Raw genomic sequence first — 25,841 nt, 5'->3', positions numbered from 1 at the left:
AAAACTGCAATAGAGAGCATACTGTCTAACACTGGATGAGGCATGTAATGTGCATATTCTTTTGGTATATTACCTGGGTAAGGTGTTTTGACTTAAAGTACTGGACATGATTCGGTGATCACATTAATGATGATAATCCAGCAGGAACGCTTCCTAAATTTTCTTATCTATAGAAAGGCAGGATAACAGTAGCTGGAGCTTTTGCCAGTTTCAGTATTTCCTTATCTGTACCTTGTTTTAACAGCTTGAGAGTCTTCCAAGATTTCTGAAAATTATTTGGTCTCCTAGTATGAAGATGAAAATACATTTTTGTCAGATATTCTTGATCTGAGATCACAGTGTTGTGAGCCCGAGAGGAACTGAAAATCATGAAAAGGATGAAAAGAAACCAGGAAACCAAGTTAAGCATAGAGTAAGAAATCTGTATCAAAGCTAACAACACACAAGGAGGACAGTTGTGGTTGTGCCTCAAGCCAGAAGGACTTTGCGTTGAACTGGGACGTGTTAGGCTGTTCCTTCACAAAGGTTGAATAGGCTTTTGGCCAACCAGACGTTAACCTTAGTGTTACCAAGTGATAGTGCAAAAAATAAGTAGCAATAGGTAGTATAAATTTAATTTTGGGGGGCTTGCATGATTTTTACTTTTGTTTTAATAAGAGCTCTATTCCTGCTTTAAAGGCGAGGTAACCAACTTACATGTTCTGGAGATCTCCTTTTTTACTGTCTTTATAGCTAGGTTTCCACAGGCTGCTTACATCTTGCCTGAAGACCCACACAAACCCCCACAAAATGGGATGGAATACATTCTGGGGTTGTATTTCATTAGCATTTTAAAAGTTTCAGGTCATTCTAGCCCTCAGGTCTGTACAGAAATTCACAGAGAAATAAAATATTCAAAAGAAAATAAGAATCTTATAGTCTGCTAATGTTTGTATGCAGGATTTACTGTCTAACAGGTAGAAATTCATATGACATATAGCCCAGTCATTAAAGATTCATAATGTTTACATATATAACATGTTTTTTCATATTTTGGTTCCCTGAAAGTACTATAGAAGATGGTCATGGTGAGATTGCCACTGAAGCTTAAGTAACTTCTATAATGCTGTTATAGAAAGCCTGGTCACTATTGTTTAAGAAATAGCTCATAAAACTAAAGTTAAATAAAAAAAAATGTAATCAAAGAATTCGAGAACTTTTCAACATGTGGAGTAGATGCAGTAAATTTGAAAAAGGAAAAGTTAAAAATGATTGATAATCGCAGAAGGGTGAGAGATGCAGATGAAAAGTATTACTGAATCAGTATGTTTATATACTACACTGTGGAAAGAATATAGATTGCTATGCAATAATTTTCAGGTATCTAATGAGGAGGAGAATAGAACTGAGAGAAATGATACCATGCTCCTAATGGATTTGAAATGTACATATTTCAGACCTAATGAAAATAAATAAATAGGTTTGCTTAAGAAGAAATGCATCCTAGTGTTCTGCAATTAGCAAGGTGCTAATTCCCTTGTAAAGAACAAATCCAATCAATCGCTCTGTTGGAGTAATGTAATAGTGTGGCATCAAAACACTGAAAACCAAACCAGGAATTTTGTTTAGTTTACAAAAAAGGGAGAAAACTGTATTGTATTCACGTCCATCTACAGCTCTTCTAGGCAGTGCATGAACTACCTTAGACATCTAAATTGGTTGAAATTGAAATTTATCAGAAATTTTCTTTTACAATGCTATGATAAAATTGAGCTTTTTTCAGTTCCTTAATCTTGAAGTTTAGATCAGATTTAACAAATATACAAAGTGAAAACAGAAGTTACATTACTAAAAGGAAAGCACTTAACTGATATGATTTTAGACCCCTGATATATTTCTACACTTTCTTTGATCCAGTTATCATCCTAATTTTCCAGGATGTCAGTTTGCAATCTCAGCTGTCATAAAGGTTGTGTTTTGCTCCTTGTCTCTGTACTGTATAGGAAACAAAAATTATTGGTAACATTTCAGAAGACATTTAAAGGAGAAGCTGAAAAAGTGGACAGTAATTTTGGTTTTTACTTAATGCTTTGTAGGAAAATTGGGCAGTAGAATGAATAGGTCCTATTGTTTTTCTCTCATTTTCTTCTTGCAACAGCCTGAGGTTTCAAATAATCTCAGAGAAAGGGAATTACATTTCTGTTGCTTTAACCTATTTGACCTGAAATTCTGTATATTACACATCTTGTTGCTGTGGGTTGTTCGTTTTCTTGCCTGTTAGTATCTTTAATTCTGTTACTTCTTTATAAACGTTTTGAAGAAAACATTGTTTCAGATAGTCTGACTGCAGTTGGTTCAAATTTTCAACAGCAGGTGAATAAATAAGATTTTTAAGCCATAAGTTTAGTAGAATGTTCTAAGTTTGTTCCATTTCTGGTTTTATTGCCAGAAGATAATAAGGAAAGCCATCTTTAAAACAATGGACTTCTGTGTTTTCAGAAAGGGTATAGCTCCAAACTTGGAAGTGTTGCAGTATAGGAATTAACATCTCTTCAAAGCTTTTTCAGGTAAAGAAGAATCTTTCTGTACGTTTTAAAGATGCATAGTACCCCTATATAAATAAGGATAACATACTGCTAAACCGGTGTATTTGAGAAAAAACTGTGGCTCACATGTGCCTGTTTATAGCATGTAACTTTGTATCAGAAATTAATTCAGATTTACAGGAGTGGAAGAAGCAAACGCACCTGTAGATATTTCAAATATTCTTAAATGTTTCAGCTTTTTAGCTATTTTTTAATGTGCTAGGAGAATGTAAAGCTATACAGTAGCCTGTGACACATGTACACAGATAATTAGAAGGTATTTTATATTCACGTTTTATTTATTATGAATATTTTGGGCTACACACATTCAGTATCATCAACTATAAATAAGGCCCATAGTCTTTAAAAGTTTAATTAAAACAGTAGTTATATGATAGTGGAGACTTGGGCACAACATGTACTCAACAGTGAGACACAGCTGGTATTTCATTTGCTTCTAATAATATCAAATTGATCATAGTCATTTCAGAGCAAGGCAGTGAATCAAGCTAAAGACAGATATTCTTTCCTGTTACTAAATGTAATTAAAAGCTGATTCTGAATTACTGGATAGTGTGGGAGGAGAATGAAATATAGTAACATCCATCTTTGCAAAACTATTGGCTTTTGGATTCTCTAAGGTTGTGCACATAATAACAGTACTAATATCTTTTTCTGCTCTATAGAGCACTCACTACCAGAGCTTCAGTTTTCATGGATGAATAAAAACTGTGGGAGGAATCTATTAAGGAGATTCTGCAGAGTTAGCAGAGGCCTAGTAGTTGAGAAAAGATTAGGAAAATGGTACCCAAGTAAGTTTTAGGAGCCTGATAACTGCAGAAATATACTTTTTTCCATTTCTCCTTGTTGCCTCCTGTGCCTTTCTCTTCTTCATTTAGTTCTTCTCTCTGGTTCTGTTCTAATATTATTTGTTTGCACTGCTTCTTTGTCTTGAGTGCCATGTACTCAGTATCATGCCTTTATGTTACACCACAGTCTTCCTGGGCACCTTTTTCTTTTTCATGTATCTTTACTCTCCCAGACTCTTCCAAATATATGTTTTTTACTCCCAGACAACCTTCTGCCTTTTGCCAGCAAAGCAACCACGGAAACACGAGTTCAGTGTACGTGTTGTAAACATTTGTATTTATGTAAACATTTAATTAATTTATTTCTGGCCACAGCTTCAAGGAAAAGAAAAGCAATAAAACCTTAAAACAAAATGCAGCATTTAATTTTCCATGCTGAGATATGTATACAAAGCAATTGTGATTGAAATTGCACCAGAGTGAAAAATCATTCAAAGAGCTGTCTGAAGTTATTCCCACTATGGAACAAGCAAGATATGAAATTCAGTATTGCCAAAAAATAAGCTAAGAAGGTAAAAATGTTTGAACTGCTCCTTTATAGCAGTGCTACTGGGGTGGTTTAATTATTCACTAAGTCATTCTCATATCAGTAATATTTATTAAAAATACTGCCATTTAGTGCACTAATTGATGATAGATTTAATTTTAATGGTTTCAGTTTGTCAGTTTTCTTCATTGTTCATTCAAAGCACAGATTTAAACCCTCACTAGCAAAACAGAGACATATCATTTTACTGAAATAATGGAATGTAAATAAATATTGTGCTCTGCCTTTCAGCATTTTTTTGCAATGCCTAAATGCCTTGCATAATACTTTTTAGAAGATTGTGTTTGTTCGAATATCAAACTGTTTCCAGTCCTTGTTTGGAATAGTGTTTAATCAGATTTAAAATGGTAAATGTTCTTTGTAAGGTTATATAATTTCACTCAAGTGTGTAAAGTGAACCATCTGTTCATAAAATATGCAATTTTAAACACTCAGATTTAAAAAAATACATTAGAAAAATATTTTGTACCTTATAGCAAAAGCCCAAAAATGTTAATAATGAAATTTTAGAGAAATCCACATAAAGTAAACCAATTCTATGTTGTATACTGTTCTCCTTATATCCATCATTAAGAACTAAGGGGTTTGTGCACAGTTAGCGATGCAAAGGAACTCACTGTAGCCAGCTATTAGTGAAAATGCTGCACACTGCTAGTGTTTTTGAAAGCCTCGTAAATACTAATCTGCTCCTTACAGGTTTAGAATAATAATATCCCTTAAGAACACTTTTACTTTGTAGAAAGACTTTATAATGTTGTGAAAGGTGAATTCAATTTTTGTTCTAAAGAGGGAGAAGTCAAATTACACTGATATACTAAGAATTTTGATTTTAAACAAGTTAATGTTTGATTTTCCCTCTTGCCATAAATACTGCATGATAGATATCTGCTGAGGGTTATATTTTTTGCATGGATTTTTCAAGTTCTTCAGATTTTACTTAAATAACTCTATTTTATCAAGCAAAGGTATGTACTGTAATCTTAGTTTGTGGTAAGCCAAAAGATTTTATACTAACTGCTAGTGATGGTAAGTGTTAATCTGCAGGTAGACAGCTGTGTTTGCTCATTTCAGCTCTGAAAGCTGCATCTCACAAGTATTATGAAGTTCCTAAAAACGTAATACAAAAATAGAAGGCATCATTTCTTCCGTGTAGCATCACCCACTGAAGTATATAGCTTGGGAATTACTGTGAAAGCTTTGTAAACTTAAGAGCTGGGGAAATTAGTGTAGAGCAATACAAATTACAAAACACTGGGCTTTGCCGCGGGAGAATCTTCACAGTTCCCTCACTCAATACCACTGCTGCATTTGCAGTCCAATGAAAGATAATAAATTAATTTCCATTAAAAAATATGCATAGAATACATTCTCTACAAGTTATATACTTTTTTAATATATATGCATATGATTTTTTATAATCTTGAGCACTAGTAAACTAAAAAGGAGAAAAGGAGTGAAGTAAATCCATGACAAATTTAGAGATACATTTAATACTTAACTTGCATTAAGCATTGTTCTGTCTTGTATACTATATGGAGCAGGATTCATGTAGAGCTAATGGTAAACAGTCCTGTAGTTTGCACTTGTAAGGACTTTAAGGTTATATGCTACACCTTGACAATCAAGTTCCATCATAAGTGTCTCCTTTATATCATTCATATTTTACTAGTAAAAGCAGCTGAGCATCAGTAATAAGTATCAGTATCCTGCCACTGACAAATTGGGAGATATTTGCCTGCATGTAGACTTGACTATAAAACAGTGGTAGTTTAGTGATTAGGTAGTCAAAAACAGGGGCTTATTTTACTTTTTGAATGATTGATAGATTTCTCATGTTTAAAAGTTTAGCATGGGCTTGTTTAATTTTTGTTAATAAAATGCTGTAAGGTTTTTAAAAATATATTCCTACTATTAATTCTGGAAGTAGAGCTGTAAAAACTTTTCTGTCTTAAAATATGAATGAAAAGGGAGAACTGCAAATCATAACAGAAATTTTGTGGAGCTTTCTGAGAATGTCTCCATAGGTCCAAGGTTTGTCTATCCTAAATAAAGGTCTTGCTACAGTTGTAAAAAATCCCAAGTAAGTTAAAACTTTGAATAAGACTCAGTCACTGCCTAAGAAATTCACAGTATGCTTGAAGATTAACGTTGAGTTATAGTATGCCTTTCCCAAATGCATTAGCAGAATCTAACTTGAATTTATGTGAAAACTTTGATCAAAGTAAGAAAAGCCTAAAAACCTTAAAAAAAAAGTTTGTTGAAAAGATTTTAGTGCAGTCAAAACAGTAGAGGTGATATGAACAAGATAACTGCAAAACCCCTTAAACTGTACAGATCTTGTAGTACTGTGCTAGAGATCACTGCTCAGCTACAGTCTGTATTTCCTGGACGTCTGGTGCAGATCAGATTCAGGTCTGTGTTCTCGTACTCAGATGTGAAGGATGCTCCTATACCTCTGAAGAGTTCCAAATGAGGCTACTTTACAATATATCTGAAATTAATTTTGCACAATGTTGTCAGTGCTGCTCTGTATTAGGGGACCAGAAAATGCTTAAACCTGTAAGTATGTATTTTATTTGATTTTCCTTGTTTGCTACTTAGTATTAGTACGCAGTAATCCTGAAGTAACTTTTTTTCTATCTGAATGAAAAGACAGATGTTGTTGCTAACTTACTTAAGTGGACCATATTTTAACTTCTGACTTTTCTTGTCTCTTGCAATCATGTGGATTATAGCAATGAAGCCAGGATACATTTTCTCATACTTTTCAGGCTCATCAGCAGTGCAGCGGAAATCTAATTATAGGTTTGCTGTGATGATTTCTGTTCTGAAGGGAGTTTAAAATGAGTTAAGTAAACAGAACTGTGTAAGTCAAGTGTGGAAAAAAAAAGGTAAACTGGAAAATAATGATTAATATGTTGATATGTATGTTGTGATCTGACAGTAAAGTGATACCTAACACAAAAACGTGATCCAAAAAGCATTACTGATCATTCTGAGGAATACCCTCAGTGTATTTTGATCTGCTTGGCAAGACTGCTATTGTGCAGTCTTTTGGCTGGGGTGTGCTCTCTGTGGTGTCCTGGAGCTAGTTAGTTCAGGCTGTGCTTGAAATGCGAAGCCCTCGTGCTGCTGTAGGGGCAGCCTGATGACTGGGTAGCTGGCTACCTGACCGTTCTTCATCCTTGCATTAGGCGCTCCTCAGGTGTGATGCAGCTGGGGAGATATCTCTGCAAGCCAACCAAGAATGAACTGTTGGAAGAGGAGGTGCTGTTTTGTATCCAATTGGCTGAAGTGTCCAGAAGTCAGAGGCTGCCAGGATGGAGCTTCCCTTTGCTGTCTCCTGCTTACTAGAAAACCACTTTTAGAGGTAGAAATCACACCTGGTTTTAGTGACAGAGAAACTATGCCACTCTAAAATACTGTCTGTGCTACTTCCTTGCCAAAGTGGAAAAAAACATTTATTCTCTGCATGTCTGTTGTGTGAGGGGCATCTACCTCAGGTGTACATAGATGAAATCTTTAGTTTGTACGAAGATCTTGAAGAGTTTGTTATTTTTGAATACCCTCTTTGCAGAGACAGGTTATACATCCAAGGCAGCAAATATTTAGTATACACATTATGAGGTGTCTGGGGGATCCAGTGGCAGCGGGACAGTCATTTGAGAATGTTGATGATTCCTAGCGAGTTGTACCTTGGAGGAAATATACTGGACTGCTCACATGTTTATCAATAAGTCACTAAATTCTGGAGTGGGTTTACTGTGTATTGTTTAATGAGTGTATGTTTTCATTAATGTGCTTCAGTTTCCTCTGAGCTGTCAAACATGATTTTTCCTGAAGATTGCAGTCCTTTCAACTTAACCTGCATTTCAGCGTTGCTTGTACATTGTTCCTTTTAGCTGTGGATGTAATGAGTAATCATCTCAAATTAATGCCATACCCAAACTATTTCATTATGCATTTATTGAAGAGCTTTAGAATATTTTTTCTTCATTATAAAGTTTGTGGCTCCGTCAGTTCAATCTACCTGGGCAGAATAAAATATTCAGAGAGCTTGCTGAGGTTCAGCTTCTGTTTTCTGTTCCTGTAAAGCCTATGGGTTCAATGAGATCTCCCCCCTTCAAAACTTCTCTAAGAAAAATACGCCATGGCAGTTGAAGTGGGTAACTGATATTTCTGCTTATTAATTCTGTGTTTGTTTCCTACCCAGGTTCCAGGGCCACATTTAATTTTGGGGAAATACCCCCTCAGCTCTGTTATTTGGCTGAATTCTCTTTGCTTTCCAGCTGTCTTCACTAAAAAACCTAGGAGTACAAAAGCCATTGCAGATGTTAAGCACAACACTCAGCAGAAACTTCCATGAATGAAAGGAGATGACCTTTGTTCACTGCTCCTTTCCTCTGCTCCCTCCTTTCTGACAGTACTGTTCCATTTTAATCATTGCTGCTCTAGCCTCAGACTGATAAAACCTTCCAAGAAACCAGTTTTGGGATACCAGCTTTTCTGAGAAGCTCATAATCTCCCTTTCCGGGGTATGTGTTCAGATTAATGTATGATGGGTTCAGATTAATCAAACAACAGTCTCTGAATAATTCATAGAAAATCTTTATGGAGACCTGGTGTTATTCAGAACCACCAAAAAAGTCAATTTATACTCCTGGTTACTGCTAGATATGACAAAAGAACTGTAGGTTGAAACAGTCTGTAGCATATGTAGAGGAACAGCCCTGCTTCATTCCTAAATTCATCAGCATGTAAAATGATATGAATGAAATTTTCCATTATCTGCATCTGACTGAAGTATCCCAGTCTGCTCCTCACAGTTTTCTTGATCTCCAGGAAAAATGAAATTTCTGAAGCAGATTAATAAAATTGATTAATTTTCAGGAGTGGGTTGTATCTTTAGATGCTCATTTCTGTCCTCTCATTCTGCTCGATCCATTATACCTGCCTTTGCCCATTCTGTTTTAAAATTTACAAATTTAGAAACTTTCTTTTTCCTTCTTGTTTAGTGAAAGATTTGAAAAATATTTTGTACTCTTCCTGTAAGTCTGTTCTTGTCCTGAAAGAGGAATGAGCATAAACTTCATGGGAGACTACTGCCTTTTGCACCTTTATTTTGCACTTGCATATACATACACAATCTCGATGCTACAAAGCCTTGTTCATGCTGACTTTTATCATTTTCTGTTTGCTTCTACTGAGCATTTGTAAGAATTCGTAATTGTTTATAGCAGTTCTAAACTCTCTATTAAATGAAATTTCTACAAGTGGCTGTCCTAGTTTCAAGGTTGCTTCTTAGTTGGGAGTCTGAATTCAATTGCTTTTTTAGATATTCTTCATCAATTTTGATACTGTTTTCCCATGAGCATTACATCTTTACTACCTTAAACACACATATTAATCAAACTGTCATTACCACGCTTGGTATTTCATACCAAAAAAATACTAATTCTTTTTGTGAGATTGCATGTTTAGCATTTGCATTCCCTAAGAGAGCCATTTCTGGAAAACAGGAATATTATCCAAAAACAATATGTAATTTTATTCCAGCATACACAAGTAAATGTATGCCAACCTTGCACTGCAGATCGAACTGTTTTGTTTCACAATTTCTGATTTTTAAAATGCATTAATTGTGTTACCTTTTATTTTGGTTTTGCCCTCATTCGACCCATGTCATGCAGTGCTCTGGGTTTTTTCATATCCTAATGCTCACCAGGTATGCACTTCTTTATTGATTCTGTTTTTTACATTTTAGGAATAACCAATTGAGCACTTCAAATAAAATTTCAGCTAAATTCACATTCTCATTCGGAGCTGGCAGAGCTGTTAGATATATCTTGTATAGGGCAGCCAGTATTAATAGCTTTTATTTATTTTGTATCATGGTCTCTACAGCAACAGTATTTGAGAAAGTTTCTTCTGGATGTACAACATTGGACTCTGGTACTTGTTCTACCATTGTTGAAAGCTCTGTACCTGTTATCTATTCCTAAACTTTCTTCTTGTTACATGTTAATTATAAAACATACAGTAATTATTGAAACAGTAGTTAACCTGCTTTCTTTTAGTAATCACTAGACCTGAAGCAGGTTTCTTCCAGCTCTGGCTTTCCATACCCAAGTGGTCCAATGAGGGCTAGGACAGATGGAATACTGTTTTTTAACAGGTCCATTGTCCCCTGTTCCTCACATCCCATTAGAGCATCCCCGTCACCATGGTATGCATTCCCAAGTATGTCCTCACTGTATAAAAGATGGAATGATTTTACAGCCTCATTTCTTCAAGAATTCAGTGTTAAAAATGTGATGTTTTTGTACACACATATACATTGCATATATTTGAGCTATGGCTTGTCTTCTCTGCACATTTCTCATTTATTGTTCTATTGTTCTTCATTGATTTGGGCATTAGAAAGATTAGATAGTGACTTAGATTTTTCATTTTCTTTGACTGTTCTCCCTCAGGAGTGACAGGCTCAGAACACTGTGTCTGTATAGACTTGCATAAATGGAAACCCTATATAGTTTTAGTGTCGTTGGTTGGTGTTTTTTTTCCTCTGTAAGTACTAATGCATTTTATTTCACATGCTTGTTTTCAATAAACGTCTACGCCCCCTGAGGGGGGAACTAACATTTCCTAATTTTTATAAGCCTCTCCTCACACTGGTATTGTCTGTAAACACTTGAGACCTTCAGGACCAAAGAATGGAACTCAGTGTCAGTAAACAAATCACGTTTATTGCTTCCTAAGTGTTTACACAATGATAAAAATCAAGCCCCCAGGGATTCATATTGTAAAAAGGAACAGTTGGTTTAAATTAGGTTTCCATGTGAAATATAGCTACTTTTTATGGATGTTGTGGGAACATAAACTGGAAAGAAAATCTGTACACTGATAAAATGAAGGTTTGATTTTTACTTGTTTAAATACAAACAGAATCATGCACAACATTAAGTTCTGATTCTGGCATTAATTAATCAGAAGTTGGTAGTATGGTCACACTTAGGAATATGGGTTTTTTTTACTGAATTTGCAATCTTGAATAATATGAATGATTTCAAATGTTCAGTGCATATAGGAATTAGCAAATTTGTACATTAAATGCAAGTACCGGTTTTGTGAAGTTAAGTAAAAATAAGAATTCCAATTTATCAACTTTCACTGTCCATGTTGTAAGAACAAGGGTTATTCAGAGTGAAGCTGCGATCTGTAAGTTATGTTAATAAGAATTTACACTGCAGATCTCTCTGGCAGCTTTAGAAATCTGTCCATATTCTTTTGTGGCCTGAATGCGTATTTGGAATATCTTAAGATGCAGTGAGTTTTTGTTAATTATTTCTAAAGTAGTTTATCATTTAGCTGTTGTAATATGTATGGCTGTGTGTAAGGTGTGTTTGCATTGCATATATGATTTGGCCCGGAACGTAGAAGTAGAATTTTGCCTGGTAGCATGCTGACAGAAGGAAACCACAAAACCCCACGTTTTCCCTCAAATATGCATGAATTCTCCAAGTGACATTGCTTTGATTGACTGTACCATCTGTTTTATTTTACAAGGTGAGCTCATGGGTTACCTGGCTGATCCTGACTGCAGGTTCAATGGAGGAGAAACGAGAAGTCTTCTCATATTTAGTACATGTGGCAAAATGCTGCTGGAATATGGGCAACTACAATGCTGTAATGGAATTTCTGGCAGGGCTGAGGTACTGGCAACTCTTTTTAAATGGCTTTTCAGTGACAGATTACACTGCAGCTTCTGTTAAGCAGATGTTTCTGGAGAACAATGGGCTAAACAGAAATCCATGGCTAAATCACACTATCTCACCCTGTGACTTTCTAGTAATCCCTTTTGGAAAAATGAAGCATCCTAAAAGCTGTTTTTTACAAATGCTCTGGAGACACCATTGGTTTTCCTGGTACATGCTAAATATGTTATATTAGAAAATATATTTCTGTTTGTTTGGGTTTTTTTAGCAGAAATTTTTTTATGTGAAAAGAAGGTGGGGAAACAGTTGTGGTTAATCTAATCGAGTAAAGCTAATCAACAGGAACAGGGGAGAGTTAAGACCAGATTTCCCATTTCTTAGCTTTGACCCTCCTTGTATATCATGTTTGTGTAATAAAGCTTCAAAGTGTTTGTATTGTTGCTCTTTGTGGATTAGTAAGGATTCTCATTGAGCGATTGGATTACATTTTTGCTATATAAAACACATTTGAAACACTCATAGGCATGAGGAGTCCTTTTGAGCAGAATGCATCCACAGTTTAAAAGCTAAGTTGTGAGAGGAAATACAAAGCCAATTAAAGGCTTAATTTTATCTCTAATGCATCTGCACAGCACAAGAGAGGAGAGGAAGGCTTAGTGCTGCTCAGCAGTGTTTCCCAGACAGGGGCAGAAAGGGAGGTTAAGGCTGTTCTACTGTTAGCCTTCCTACAGACCTTTTTGTAAGTTTGGGGCCAGGTAGAAAGGCCATATAATTGCACAGACATACAGCTTAGAGTGTGGGAAGGCTCCCTGCTGTACCCACTATCCTCAGGGAGCATCAGGAGCTATTCCTGTTTGAAAGCAAAGGTTCTTTTCATCTACAGCATTGCATTGGTGCCTGAGAGCTGGAACATGGTCCCAATTTACTTATTTCTGTGAAAATAAGTAATTTATTTAGTGACTGAAATGAGGAAAAAAAATCAGTGTAAATTATTTTAAATAAATTTAATTAGAAAACCCCAACTTTTACTAACTTTATGGGTTTTTCATAATACAACTAAAGGAATTCATAATAAAAGATCTGGTTTATCTTTATAAGTTCTTTAATCTTTTCTCGTTTCTTCCCAAGCCCTTGTGATTTTAAGGCAGTAACACAATGAAAGTGTTAGAAAGCCTCTTTTATGTCTTATGCAACTGAGCTTTTATTAAAATGTCAGGTGTGATTCCAGTAGATCAGACTGCTTGATTCTTCTTTTTAGTTTTTCTCTTTAATAATTCAAAAGGGGCAAAATGGTCCTGAACCCCAAATTCTCATAAAAATAATCTTGCTTTCATGCATTCATTTCTGAATAATGATGATAATTTCCTCTGTTACATACATGCTGTCAGCATTGAACTTGAATGTAAATTGATTTTTTTTTTTTTTAATAAATGTTGTAATCTCTTTATGCAATAGGTCAAGGAAAGTTTTAAAAATGTGGCAATTTATGGACCAGTCAGATATTGAAACCATGCGAAGTCTGAAAGATGCTATGGCACAGCATGAGTCATCATCTGAATACAGGAAAGTGGTTAACCGGGCACTCAATATTCCAGGCTGTAAAGTTGTTCCTTTCTGTGGTGTATTTTTAAAAGAGCTTTGTGAAGTTTTGGACGGGGCATCGAGCCTTATCAGACTCTGTCCACGATATAACGCCCAGAATGAAACATTAGAGGTAAGTGAGATTCACGTTTGAAAGGGTTACGTTGATAGCTTTCAGGTGCTTTATTTGTTATTATTTTATATTGTTTATTATTTTATACAAAGCATCATCTAATTAAATTTTTCTAAACCAGGCTATTACCACTGTTGAGTTAAATACAGCTCAATTTAATTCCTATAGTTAGTGTATCAATTTAGATTTGACTGTTTATATCTAATTCAGTACTGGAGTACTGAGAAATTAAAGTTAGGACCAAAGGATCATGTTGATACTTTGTGTAAAATAAGTATGTCAATCCTTAAAGATTTAACTACTTTCTGTTAAATGCTCCGACCTTCCACTTAATTAATTGGGAATTGGAAAGTTTTCAATTCCTTAAAAATGGAATTCAACTCAGTGGATCAGGCTTTTCCTCTATGAAAAGAAGCAATTCCTTTGAGTTTTATAATTTTGGTTTAAAAAAAGATGACCCTGTTAGATGAAAAGATTAAGACTGAGGCACTTAAAGAGTTTTCAGGAGTTAATGAAAATTATATTGTTTGATTTATTCAGTGATTTGGTCTGTTTAGGATTGGAAGTAGATACAAAATCCCATAAGAAGCTAATATGAAATATATGCTAAATATTAATTCTTGTAAGAAATTCTTCAGTGAGACGTAGATGACATACTCTATTCATTACTATACTAATCTTTTAGGTATCTCTAGTTTGTTTCAGATTACAGTGGACAAGATAATTTCTTGCAACGCATAGGCCAAGATGGTTTAAATAATCCAGAAAAAGAATCAACAGCAAACAATATCTTTCAAACGATTCGGAGCTGCAATCGCAGTTTGGAATCTGAAGAGGGTGAAGATAATTTTATTGAAGGCAGTAATTCAAGAAAAAACTCTTTGAAGGACAAAAACCGGTACCAGTACGTCTCCTTTTATTTTCTGTTATCACCTGTATATTTCATGTTTTTAATCTTTAATTTCCTTTTACCAAGGCTCACTTTTAGTAATAAGGTAAACTTTAACATCTTCCCTTTTATTTATCCTCTTCCAATTCGAACCTTTTCCCCCTGCAGTTATGCTAAGTATCCGATACTCAAATGCTAGGAAACTCTCTGTATATTTTCCCTCGTGATGTAATTACTTCCTCCCATGATAAGGGTAAATCCTTTTCATCTTACACATAGCCCTTTAAAAACCCACAGTTATGATGACAATTTTGATCTGCTGTGACAGGAATAGCACCAGGACATATCTGTTATCAGAGCTCAGGACATTACATTCCGCATGCTTGGGCAGCATTCTGCCTGCTTCAGAAGAAAGGTTATTTGTTATCCTTCAGAAGATCTCTTCTTTTAAGGACATGCTCATTTAAGGCTTTTGAATTATGTCCAGAAAACCGTTATAAGTCAGTACACATTTTGAATTTTCAGGTTGCTGTAGTCCTGCTATTTTGCATAAAAGTTTTTTTAATTGTGCCCTTTGTAAAATAAAAACAGTGTTCAGGAATCTCAGATTTTCACTTCAAAGATGTTGTATATTCTGTGCTGTTCACCATCAAGAAATATGTGAAGTGCAAAGTTTAAGAGATCACTAAGTCTAGAATGTTGCTTTCTGGTGAAGTTGCAGTCCATATAGACACAGGTGGGTTTAAACTAAACAACTGTGTTAGAATAATTTCAAATTAAGTAATGGATCTGTACTGTTCAGAGATGAAGACCTGGAAAATTACGTGAGGGCTTGCACAGAAGAGCATAATTAAGTCATTGCATGAGTTACTTTATTGATAATGTGAATCAGAAATACCCATATTTCAGAAGTATCCAACATATTTCAGCTACTTACACATAAAATCTAATAAGTGACTGCCTGAGAAGGAACTACCATCTTCCTGTTTTAAATGCATTTATTTAATTAACATGCAATTCTAAATTTCATTTCAAATAAATAATGATTATTTCCTGAAATGATGGTTTCTAATAGAATTATTCACATCTGGCTTTAGTTGCTTCTGGGAAGTGGAGCAGTAGATTAAGCCAAGAAAGACAGACACACTTCTCTGTCCATTTGTGTTGTCTCTTGACTTACTTCAGTTCAAAGACTTTCTTCCAGGAATGACTTTTATTAATGATTATGCTTTAAAATCAGCTTACAGCAGTTCAAGTAGAGAATAAGATAGGGAAATAAACTTTTCACTTAAATGAACAAAGCAGAATTTAATTTAAAAAGAATAGTATGGAAATAAATAAAGTTTTCTTTGTTAAGTGTTTATGAAATCAGTACTTGGTAAATTAATTATGCTTTTTATTTAAATATAAACTTTTAAGTTGCAGATTAAAATAGGACTTCAATGCAAAAAGATAAAAGCTAATATAACACTGAAATGAAAGTTTAAAATTTAAATGAACAAAACCGAACATAGGTAATTGAAGTTGTATTTCCTGTTTCAGGCTACTAACTACTCAGTTGTTAGAATCTATAGAACTGATTTGAACGGTATAATGACTTGTAGAAAAATACTTCTGGAAATACTCATTTAGCTCAGGTACCTCCTAGACTTTGGAAATTCCTTATTCACCTGCCGTCCCTTCCCTGGGCATTCAGACAGCTGGGTGAGGCACATGAGCACATTGCTGCAGAAGAAAAAGGGCCATAGTTCGTTGTCCCTGTTGTATGGAGGCTGCAATGTTTGATTTATTTTAATGCTATGAATGACAAAAAAGTTCTAAAGAAGAAACTTAGGTGAGAAAAGTCATATTTGCATACAGGTTTATAAAATCTAAATTATATAATAATTACGTATTACTTGATAATTGTAGTATTTTGGTCGTGAGGGCAATCACCTTCTGCTGATTTGGGTTAGTGGTGTGGAACATGAACCCACAAAAGCTGGTAGATTAGTTTGATTTGAAAAAAATGAAAGGTGTCTAATAAACTCAGTGTTAGTGTGTATAATTACTTTCCCAATTGTGTTAGCAAACAAACTATCACTCTGTAATCAGTGACCTGAATTTCTGTACATGCCAGAAAAATATCAAACTTTAGTCTTTATTAGAACTCAGTCTTGACAGTTCTCAAATAAGTAAAGGTAGACAGGAAAAGACAGAAAAGTTTGAAATACCATTTTTATAGAATTGTTAATCAAATTACCTATTAAGTTACTATAAACTTTGATACCTTGCTTTATTACCCTGATCTCATCTTCACTTTTAAGCTTTCCTAATTACAGTAAATAACTTTTTAAATAAGGGAAAACCTCGAGTTTTTTGCTTTTCATATCCCTTGCAATTTTCCACTTTAAAACTGCAATCTGTTTTAATCTTTCCCTTATCCTTTCTTTTCCTTGCCTCTCAGTGCAGCACATATAAAGAAAGCTGATTCAAACCGAGTTCTGTAAGTGTGTTCTCAATAATTGATAGCTGTGTTGCTTTTGGCAGCTAGTGTCAAAGATACATTTCTCTATATGATTCTGTGTGAGTTCTTGGCTTACCTGCTTTTTATACATTTTAATCTGCAGCATGCCAGTGCTATCAAATGTGAAATAAGCCATAAACAAAGCTCTGCCATTTCTGTCTCCGCTACACCAGACTCCTCCAGCCATGCACATCTAGTCTCAGAATATATTTTCTAGCATTTCTGCAGAGATTTATTTGATTGTTTTGAGGTCATGGGGGGGAGAAAGAGCTCTTTTTGTTATTTGTTTACTTTGAAAATCTTAATCTTGCATAACACAGGTAAATATTTTTATGTGTCTGGAAAAACAGTTTATACCAGCTCAGTTATAATGCATGACCTTTATTTTTAGCAAGATTTCTTAAGGAAAGAACTACAGTGAAGGCTGACACAGTTACTGTGCGTTTGTCAGTCACAAGTAATAAATCCTCAGTCTGTTGGCCACTTTTTGCTAAATTTGGTGGAGAGAGAAGTAGAAATCTCACTGCTTAATAAATTGAGGAATCATTAGAGTTGATATATGGAATAAGGGAAAAAATTAGAATCAGTTAGTGCCCAGGGTGGAAAAGATACTGAGGAAGAGCTAATGGTTCTCCATGCTGTTTAGCTTAGGGAGATAGTATAGTTGACTTGAAACAAGTTACAACATGGATTGGTTTTGCTTAGCTCATAAGACATGAACAGGAGCTGAGTGTACGTGATGATATGAAGAGGAAGCACTGAGGCTGTTAGGAAAAGATGCCTTGAAGAATATGCAGAGGAAACTGGTTTGGATTTTACTGTCCAGATAGCCTTAGGAAGATGTGCTTCATTAGTTCTGCTTCATGGAACAGTTTGCTCTTTTTATGTTCATTAAAGCAGGATCAAAATATTGAACATTTTTTGCATTCATACATGTTAGAAATTTCTGCAAGGAAAAAAATGTGTTTACCTCATTTATTAGTTCGGTATGATTGAGTGTTGCTCTATATCTACTGTTTCTCATCATGGTAAAATATTTTGAAACTTTTGGTTGCTGCATGCAAGCTTCATGTGAATCTTTTGCTTAAATAAAATTAAATTTTCTAATGAGAGGTATCTGATCAAATTCTTGCTTCCTTCCTATGAGGAACATATGTATTTGAACCACTGTTTTTAGAAGTGTTAATCAGAGAATTATATAATGTGAAAAGTCACCAGATTAAATCAATAATAGAGAAGAGATTAGAAGTCCTGTCTTCAATCCACTAGGTCCTGCTAATAGTTTCCATATACGGTACTTGATATTTCAAATGAAGCAATCTTATGCTGTGGATTTAGAAATTGGAATCATGGCTTTAAGATCCAAATGGAGGGGTTTTATTGATAATGTAATGTTTGGGAAGTTCAAAGAACATATATTGTTATAGCAGTTATAATTAATGGTAGCAGCATCTACTTATTAATTCAAAATTGCAATAATGGAAATTGTAATACTCTAAAAACTACGGATGTTCCTGTAAGTCCAAATTGTAAAACGACAGTATGCTTTTTGTTTAATTTACAATAGAAATATATTCATCAGTCATAGCATAAATAAGCACATGTATCACTAAAGATATGTCTCTCGTCTTTATTCACATACAGATTTATCATTGGAGATCTTTCAGATTCTGAAAGTGATATATTTGAGCAGTTGAAGGAGTGGGACACTAGTTCAACAGAAGAGCAACAAAAGGCTTTCTGCCATGGGATAGAACTCATTCCCTGGTATGTGTTATCTATCCGGGCTGATGTCCATCAGTTCATGCAACAAGGGGCAACTGTCATTCATTACGATCAGGAGACACACCTCTCAGCACGTTGCTTCCTTCAACTTCAGCCTGACAATAGTACTTTGACTTGGACAAAACCAACAACAGTTTGCCCTGCAAACGCGAAGGCAAAACTGAGTGTGCTGGGTACTACTGCTGAGCTTGGTAAATACCAGATTCTTGGTAATACTGGACTGGTGGAAGGTGTTTTGGACTTGTTTTCAGCCAAGGCTGTATATATGGGACACTCTGGCATTGATATGCACACTGTGTGTGTTCAAAATAAACTTTGCAATATGTCTCTTGAAGAAAACAGTATAACACTACTTTATGGACTTCAGACTACTGATAATAAGTTGCTGCACTTTGTTGCTCCAAAATACACTGCCAGAATGCTGTATGATGGATTGCTGGAATTGACTAAAGCTGTAAGGAAAATGAGGAGATTCCCTGATCAAAGACTACAGTGGCTACGGAAACAGTATGTCAGCCTTTACCAGGTAAAAGATGCTGTGATTTCATATAAGAAAAGTTCAAAAATGTCAACAACTTAATATAATGTAATTAGTGTCTATTATAAGTTAAAATTAAAAGTGAGAATCAAATCTCCAACTTTGCAACACAGCTTAAATCAGTAAGACCTGATTCTCCGCATAATGTTCTGTCAAACCTTGCATGTTTTCAATACACTGAAGTTAAATTTTTTTATTATGGAGCTGTTCATATGTTTGGAGTTTTGGAATAAGTATTTTATTAAAGAAAGAGCAATGCCTGTACTGGAAAGAAGTTCTGAAACACTGAGTGATGAGAGTTAGGGCCAAAACCCCTGCCAAAATAGCAAACAAAATAGCCCTTTGATATTCATGCAGTAATTAAAAATTGCCTCCCCCTGATGTTTTGTCTTTCATTCATTCCTTAGAGATGTCTATTTTATTGCTTAAGAAAACGTGTCTGTTCTTTCTCTGTTTTGTTAACACTAAGAATTTTTGTAGGAGGACGGAAGGTTTGAAGGCCCAACCTTGGCTCAGGCTGTTGAACTGTTTGGAGGCAGACGATGGAGTGCAAGGAACACAACCACAGGAACTCTTACCAAAAGCACTGAGAAACCTAGTGTCCAGAGAAACAACACTCTGGGATTAAGCGCAGCTAAGAAAAAGAAAAAAGTACTCATGAGGGTAGAATATTTTGTTATTCATGTAGTTTGGCTGATTTGTTTCCTTCTTACAAGTTACTGTGCAGCTAATGGTATTCTGAACCAGAGAAGTTAGAGAAGAATTTAAAAACAGTTTATTGCAATTTCAGGTTTTGAACTTGTTTTCCAATAGTTCAGGTTTCTTTTCTCATGCTTGAAGCATTCTCAGGACATGTGCATGTTGGGGCTAGCAGAAGGGTAACAGAATCTTGTTGGGACCTTTGGGTGCTTGTTATTTCTAGGGTGAAAGTGGAGAGGCCACTGATGATGAAATGGCAACTCGGAAGGCAAAAAGCTCTAAGGAATATCGTAATAGGAGTGGTTCAGATCCTCAAGATCTTGATGAACATGAAGAACCAGGTAGATAAGTTAATAATTCAGTACTTAAAAATCCCTCAGAATTTTGCTCAAAGCCTTTTTTTTATGGTGTTAAAAATACATCTATGATATGAAACTACTTTCGCAGTTGAAACTCCAAATGCTATAAACTTCCAATTTATGTAGTTGCTTATGGTAGTTCTTTCATTTAGTTTCAGTAGCATATCCTTTCCATTCAGATGAAATGGGTATATAAGTGTTGTTTAGAATGTATCTTTTTTTAACTGTCTTGGGACAAATCTAAAATCCCGTTAGTGTCTTACTACACCGTAATGAATTAAGTTATAGGTCTCTTGGACAAAAATATTTTTATTGGGCCAGATGTTGTAATTGTGCTGCAAACTTTTGTTTTCTCCATAGATCAAAATATTACTATTAATGTTTCTCCATCTAACAACCTGCCATCAAGAAGAGCTCACTCTCTGACAGCATCTGGATCTCCTAATTTAGGAGCTACATCTTCACCAGCAAGACCCGTTTCCTCTCCTGTAATTTCTTCAAGCAAGAGTCAGTCTAGGTAAGGACAAAAGCAATGCTTTGATTTAAAAAGAAAACAAGTTACTGTTACTTAATTATCACTGAATGTGGGTTTCAGGACAAACTAATAAAATCTGACAAAACCAATGCCAGTAATGTCACTAGCCTTTTGAGAGACATCTAAAACACACTGCAGAACAACATAGGACATTTAAGCTGAAATACCATGAATCTGAGGACGGCTCTGTAGCAAGTCCCTGAGCAGCATGTTTCCGTTTATGTCTATTACAAAAGCAGATTGGAATGCTGTTCCAAAGCTACACAGATACAGAGTTTAACTCTTTCTCCAGATCTGATCCAAAACATAGTTACAAACGTCATCTGTATAATGAAAATCAACAGAAATGTTGTAGATGTGTGAACTGAAGTTCTAAGGTTTCTTAGCATAAGTCATTTCTACCTTGGGGAGTATTAACTTTTGCTGACATTCCTGGTAATGATTGTAGTACTGCCTTGGGGAACTAGAGGAACAGACTTGAAATCTTTCTCTTATAGGCCTGTCTTCCTTGAGAAGAGGGTTTTTTTTTGTGTCATTAGGCAGTGCAGAAGGTTGTGCTGTGGTTGTGCAGTGACATAGTGGACTATTGTATTAGTTCTAGAAAAAGTGATAGTAGTAATTGTAGTAATAATAATATAACAATGATAATGCATCAGGGATGTGGATGGTACTTTATGACATGCAAGAAAACCAGCTCAACAGAGGTCATCCAGCGCCTTTTAACAGAATGAACACTAAGGTGTGGTTATGAGTTTGGGTTTCCAGGAGAGCAATGACAAACAATAGAAGCTATTATTTCTGCTGGAAGAGCGTTGTTTTTGAAGTGAGGTGTTTTGTGTAATGGTGAATGTTGTGTATTTCTTAGGAATTTTTGGTTTTTTACACATAAAATTTGTCAATAGGTATGAGGAGTAGAGCCACATGTGGACAACTTTCTGAGACTCATTACTTTTTGCTTGCTTTTTGTTCTTCACTGTTGTTCAAAACCATGTGATGAACATGCCAGACTAGGGTTTACCTCTGTAAGACGTTTCTCTTTTATGAAGGATTGGAACAGCTTTCTTTTACATTAAAATGACAAAATGCTGCTTTACTACCTCTGGAAAATACTTCTGTGCTTTGCAAATCTGCTTTTTGCCTTTATGCCAAAATAATTGTTGTTCTCTAAGTGAGATTAAAAAGTTCAGTGGAGAATTTACATTCCCTGGGGAAGAACAGCTAATATTCCTTAATTCCTCTCAGTTCTGCTTTTCTGTACAGATCCCTGTGCAGCTTAACCCTATGGGCCTCCCTGAGTTATGACAGATTTTCCCTGGCAAAGCCGTGTGGAAACTCCACTGCATTTCTTGGTAGAGATTTCCCCAACTTGATATGACCCTTCTTGTTAGAATTTGCTCAGCATACAGCTGTATGGCTGTTTCATCGGTCCTGAGGAAATTCCTCAGAACAGAATTACATGCTTTATCCATTGCCTTGACCCAGTTTTTATGAGCCATTAAGAGACTCAGAGTACTGGAGAGAGTTTTAGTCTTGGTATTTACCCTTTGGACCCTTTATAGGTCTGAACTGTGCTTGCCAGTTTTCATGTGTGTGAAAACTTCACATGTGCCTTGACTGTGATCACTAAGCCTAAGCTGTCAAATAGCTGGCTGTCTGATTTGCTGCAAAGTGCTGTATGTGTACTAATTTACACCTGGGATCTCTTTTAGAGTAAACCAGCTGGTTACCTCCAAGATGGAATTTAGGTGCAGTTCTGGGAATGTTTCCTCCAGAGGCTTTGGTAATTAGGTAGTATGGATGGAGAGGTTTTTCAGTCTGAAACCACCTCCAGTATACTGTCTTGTAGGGGATGCTTCCAGCAAGGATTGTAGTGTCAAGCAAACCACCATGTCCTATTGCTTAGTGTTACATTAAATAAATGGCAATCTGTCAGGCAATAGTATATGCCACAACTTATTTCAGCCACTTCAGATAGAACACACACCAAAAAAGGAAGTGATGTCTTAGAAACAGGAAAGCACTATACTGAAGCAAAACAGACCTGAGCCAATTGTTGCGCAGTTATAACTGACCGCTTTTGTCAGTACTATCATAAATTAAGATAAAATGAAGTATCCATTTTCTAAAGTAACAGAAAGTTGGACTGACCTAGATAATGAAATAACCTAGGAAATACAGGATCCACTGGGGGTGCTTGTACGCATTTGTGTGGCTCTGCACAGATGGCAGCCAACAGAAGTTATTAATTCAGATAAGTATCTGGATTCAGACTCAAACACTGACAAGGCTTCATAGTTGGAAGTGGTGTTGAACATGAGCTGACTGTGCATTGAGTGCACGTCCCTCACAGAACCCAGAGCTGAAGGGTGGTGGATAGAGTGTCCCACCAGGCTAAGCAGGGCCTTCACAGCATAGAAAGCTGAGCTGGTAACAAATGATCGTTAGCTGCAGTACAGCAGCCAGGAGGAGGAGAGCAAGAAAAATTTCTAGTTCTTTTTCTCTTTCTCTTGGTATATAATATGTGCATGAACTTTTGCCCGACCAGTAAACTAGATCGATGTCCCCAACAAGTGAGAAGCACTAAATAAAATTTCTACAAGTGAAAAATGAAAAGAATCTAAATATAATGATAGCAATTTGAAAAGAGGAGGACTTGGCTATCTAGTTTAGAATAACAGTAATCCTTACATGTACAGATTGAAAAATGGTATTTTTACATACATAACTCATAACCTTGATATTCCTGACTTCCTTACAAATATTTTTTTGTTGAGAATAATTTCTTACACAGTCCAGATAATTCCCAAGCACAGGCAGCCTGTAGATGTCTTTTGTCATTCTTTAAAAGCCTCTAGCAAATTTCCAAGTTATTTGGCAATCTAGTGCCACGTGTAAGGTGGAGGAAGCAGTGGAAAGCATGGTAACACCACTGGGAAACAGATAACAGGATATGGAAAAATAGAGATTTGGGCTTTTTTGTGAAGAGAGATTAAACCACCTCACACGTTATACCCGGATACAGGTATAATCCAGACTGTTACTAATTACTTTGGTTGTTGTTGGGTTCTTAGGGTCTTTTTTTTTTTTTTTTACAACCTGTGCTGGTTACCTATGGAAAGATGTGGAAAATACTCTTTAGCAATCAGGTCCAGTGAAATGCTGAGCATTACCATCTGCTGCCAGTCTTCCACTCAGTGCTCTGCAGTTGCAGTCTGTTTTCGGGAGTCCAGAGATTTTCCTCATCATGGTTTATTTTTCTTGTCTGATAAAAATGTTAGGAATGATTTTAGGAAAGAAGTCATATGCACTATGTCAGTACTTGCCATAGTGACGTCAAACAAATTGAACATTATCAACTAAAGGAGATGGTGTTTTTAGTACTTTTAAATCACATTCTGCTTTCAATTGCATGCATCCATCCCAGGACAGGATGGAATTGAGGAATCTGATCTAGCATATTTATGTAAAATGTTGCCTGCCTGCAGCAGGTGACTGCAGATGTCTTTAGGAACATGGGACAATCTGGTCCTGTTTTTCCCTCACAGCTGTTGGAACTGGAACTATTTGTACTGAGCCTGATGGCAGAATTCATAGATTAATGGATTTGCAGATCTTAACATTACAAAATGTCACAATAAAGTCTGACACGAGGTCACCTAGTCTGGTATTTTGAAACAAATACTGTAACTTCTGGAGTTAGTTATGGTTTGAACTAGACAGTTCTTGATACTTGTGCTGCGGGTTGAGATGCCTCCCTTTTCAAGATGCTGGTACTGGTGGATCCCATTCCTGCAGTAGGTGTTCATTGGTGTTTAGGCCCAGGAAGAGGCTCAAGAGCTCAGCCTACCATTACAAATTAGTACATGAAATTCACCAAGGATTTGTTCACACTACTCAAGGGATAGTTCAAGTTGGGCCTAACTACACTTACTAGTGCAAATCCAGTAGTAGCCTAAGGATTTTGGGATGTAGCTTTTGGAAATATACTGGTCCTGCTTCAAGTAATCTTTTTTCAGCTGCAGAGCATCAGTTAACAATTTCAGTTATAAAGAAATTGGCTGGGATTGCTATTATTCTGTTACTCAAGTCAACTAATACAATTAGCACCAAACACCTAGTTGTTTCTGTGATTATTTTCTGCCTTGGCTCTCAAGAAATTCCGGTCTATTTTCCTTACATCAGCCCCAAAAGCTGAAAGTAGGAAATCATTAGAACTTTGTTTCTAGTGGCCTTCAGAAGCTATTGTCCACGCCTGAAAGAAGAGGACTGTAGCTCAACCTGTCTTTGAGTTATCTGCTGATAGTCTTGAGTGTTCTTCAGAAGAATCTGGGAAAAGACATGGGCTAGGAAATAGTGAGGGCTGAGTGCCAGGAAAGGGGAAGGGTTATGCTTCTTAAAATCTGCACCTTTAATGCTCCAACATGTAAGAAACCCCAGGTGTGAGAAAAACCCTGTTTTTCTTGCACAGTCATTCAGAATATTACTGTTTTACTTTGACAGAACAGAGCTTCAAGGAATTCTATATATGTTTTAATTTTCTCTTAGCAAATCTTCAACAACCCTTACGAGCAGCCTGTGCTCCAGGAATATTGGTATTGTTTTCTTTAAAGAGAAAGCGAGAGTGCTTTAATTTGTGCCATTTGCATCAGCCCCATTTGCACATGGAAGAGTTTTAAATAGCATGCATGTACATTATTAATTCTGGCAAAGCCTGCAGTTGTCTTGAGGGAATAGCATAGCTGCTATAATCAAGGTATAAAACAAGGAGGTACAAACTGTTATGCATCTTATAAGATACTGCTTTATTTGCTTCTTTCAGATACTGGTTATAAATGTATTAAGGAGAGCACAAATAAATTGTTAAAGCAGTAATGCAGAATGTTTCAATAAATGGAATTTATTAAACCAAGCTACAGCAGTCTTTTTCTGATTTAGTGCATGGAGCAGCAGTAGCTGGCATGGCCGCGTTAAAGGAGGAATGAAGGGGTTTCAGAACTTCATGGTGTCTGATAGTAACATGACTTTTGTGGAATTTGTAGAGCTCTTCAAATCTTTCAGGTAAAATGTATTTTTATTCTGTACTGATATCATTCACCCAAGTTTGTAGAAAAAGTAAAACTT

The 25,841-nt window shown here is 35.8% G+C and overlaps 1 protein-coding gene across 4 annotated transcripts in view; it reads left to right on the top strand.

Annotated features, from left to right (window-relative positions):
• Positions 1 to 25,841, top strand: part of PLCE1 (phospholipase C epsilon 1) — a 118,699-nt gene that overhangs the window by 67,760 nt on the left and 25,098 nt on the right. For 3 of the 4 annotated variants that reach the window (XM_061348955.1, XM_061348958.1, XM_061348956.1), the window contains 8 exons: positions 11,547 to 11,692; positions 13,151 to 13,409; positions 14,105 to 14,313; positions 18,449 to 19,115; positions 19,608 to 19,790; positions 20,050 to 20,167; positions 20,546 to 20,702; positions 25,656 to 25,778. In XM_061348955.1, coding sequence (XP_061204939.1) covers positions 11,547 to 11,692; positions 13,151 to 13,409; positions 14,105 to 14,313; positions 18,449 to 19,115; positions 19,608 to 19,790; positions 20,050 to 20,167; positions 20,546 to 20,702; positions 25,656 to 25,778 — 1,862 coding nt within the window. Of the gene's footprint in view, positions 1 to 11,546; positions 11,693 to 13,150; positions 13,410 to 14,104; positions 14,314 to 16,744; positions 16,784 to 18,448; positions 19,116 to 19,607; positions 19,791 to 20,049; positions 20,168 to 20,545; positions 20,703 to 25,655; positions 25,779 to 25,841 lie in introns of all 4 variants that reach the window. The other variant, XM_061348957.1, reaches the window with a different exon arrangement.

This window comes from Neopsephotus bourkii, unplaced genomic scaffold (genome assembly GCF_033783945.1).
Source record: "Neopsephotus bourkii isolate Nb327-2 ecotype Australia unplaced genomic scaffold, CSIRO-AGI_Nbou_v1 NB_379, whole genome shotgun sequence".
Taxonomy (NCBI): Eukaryota; Metazoa; Chordata; class Aves; order Psittaciformes; family Psittacidae; genus Neopsephotus; species Neopsephotus bourkii.
The sequence above is the reverse complement of the archived record's forward strand: the minus strand, read 5'-3'. Positions and strand labels throughout refer to the sequence as shown.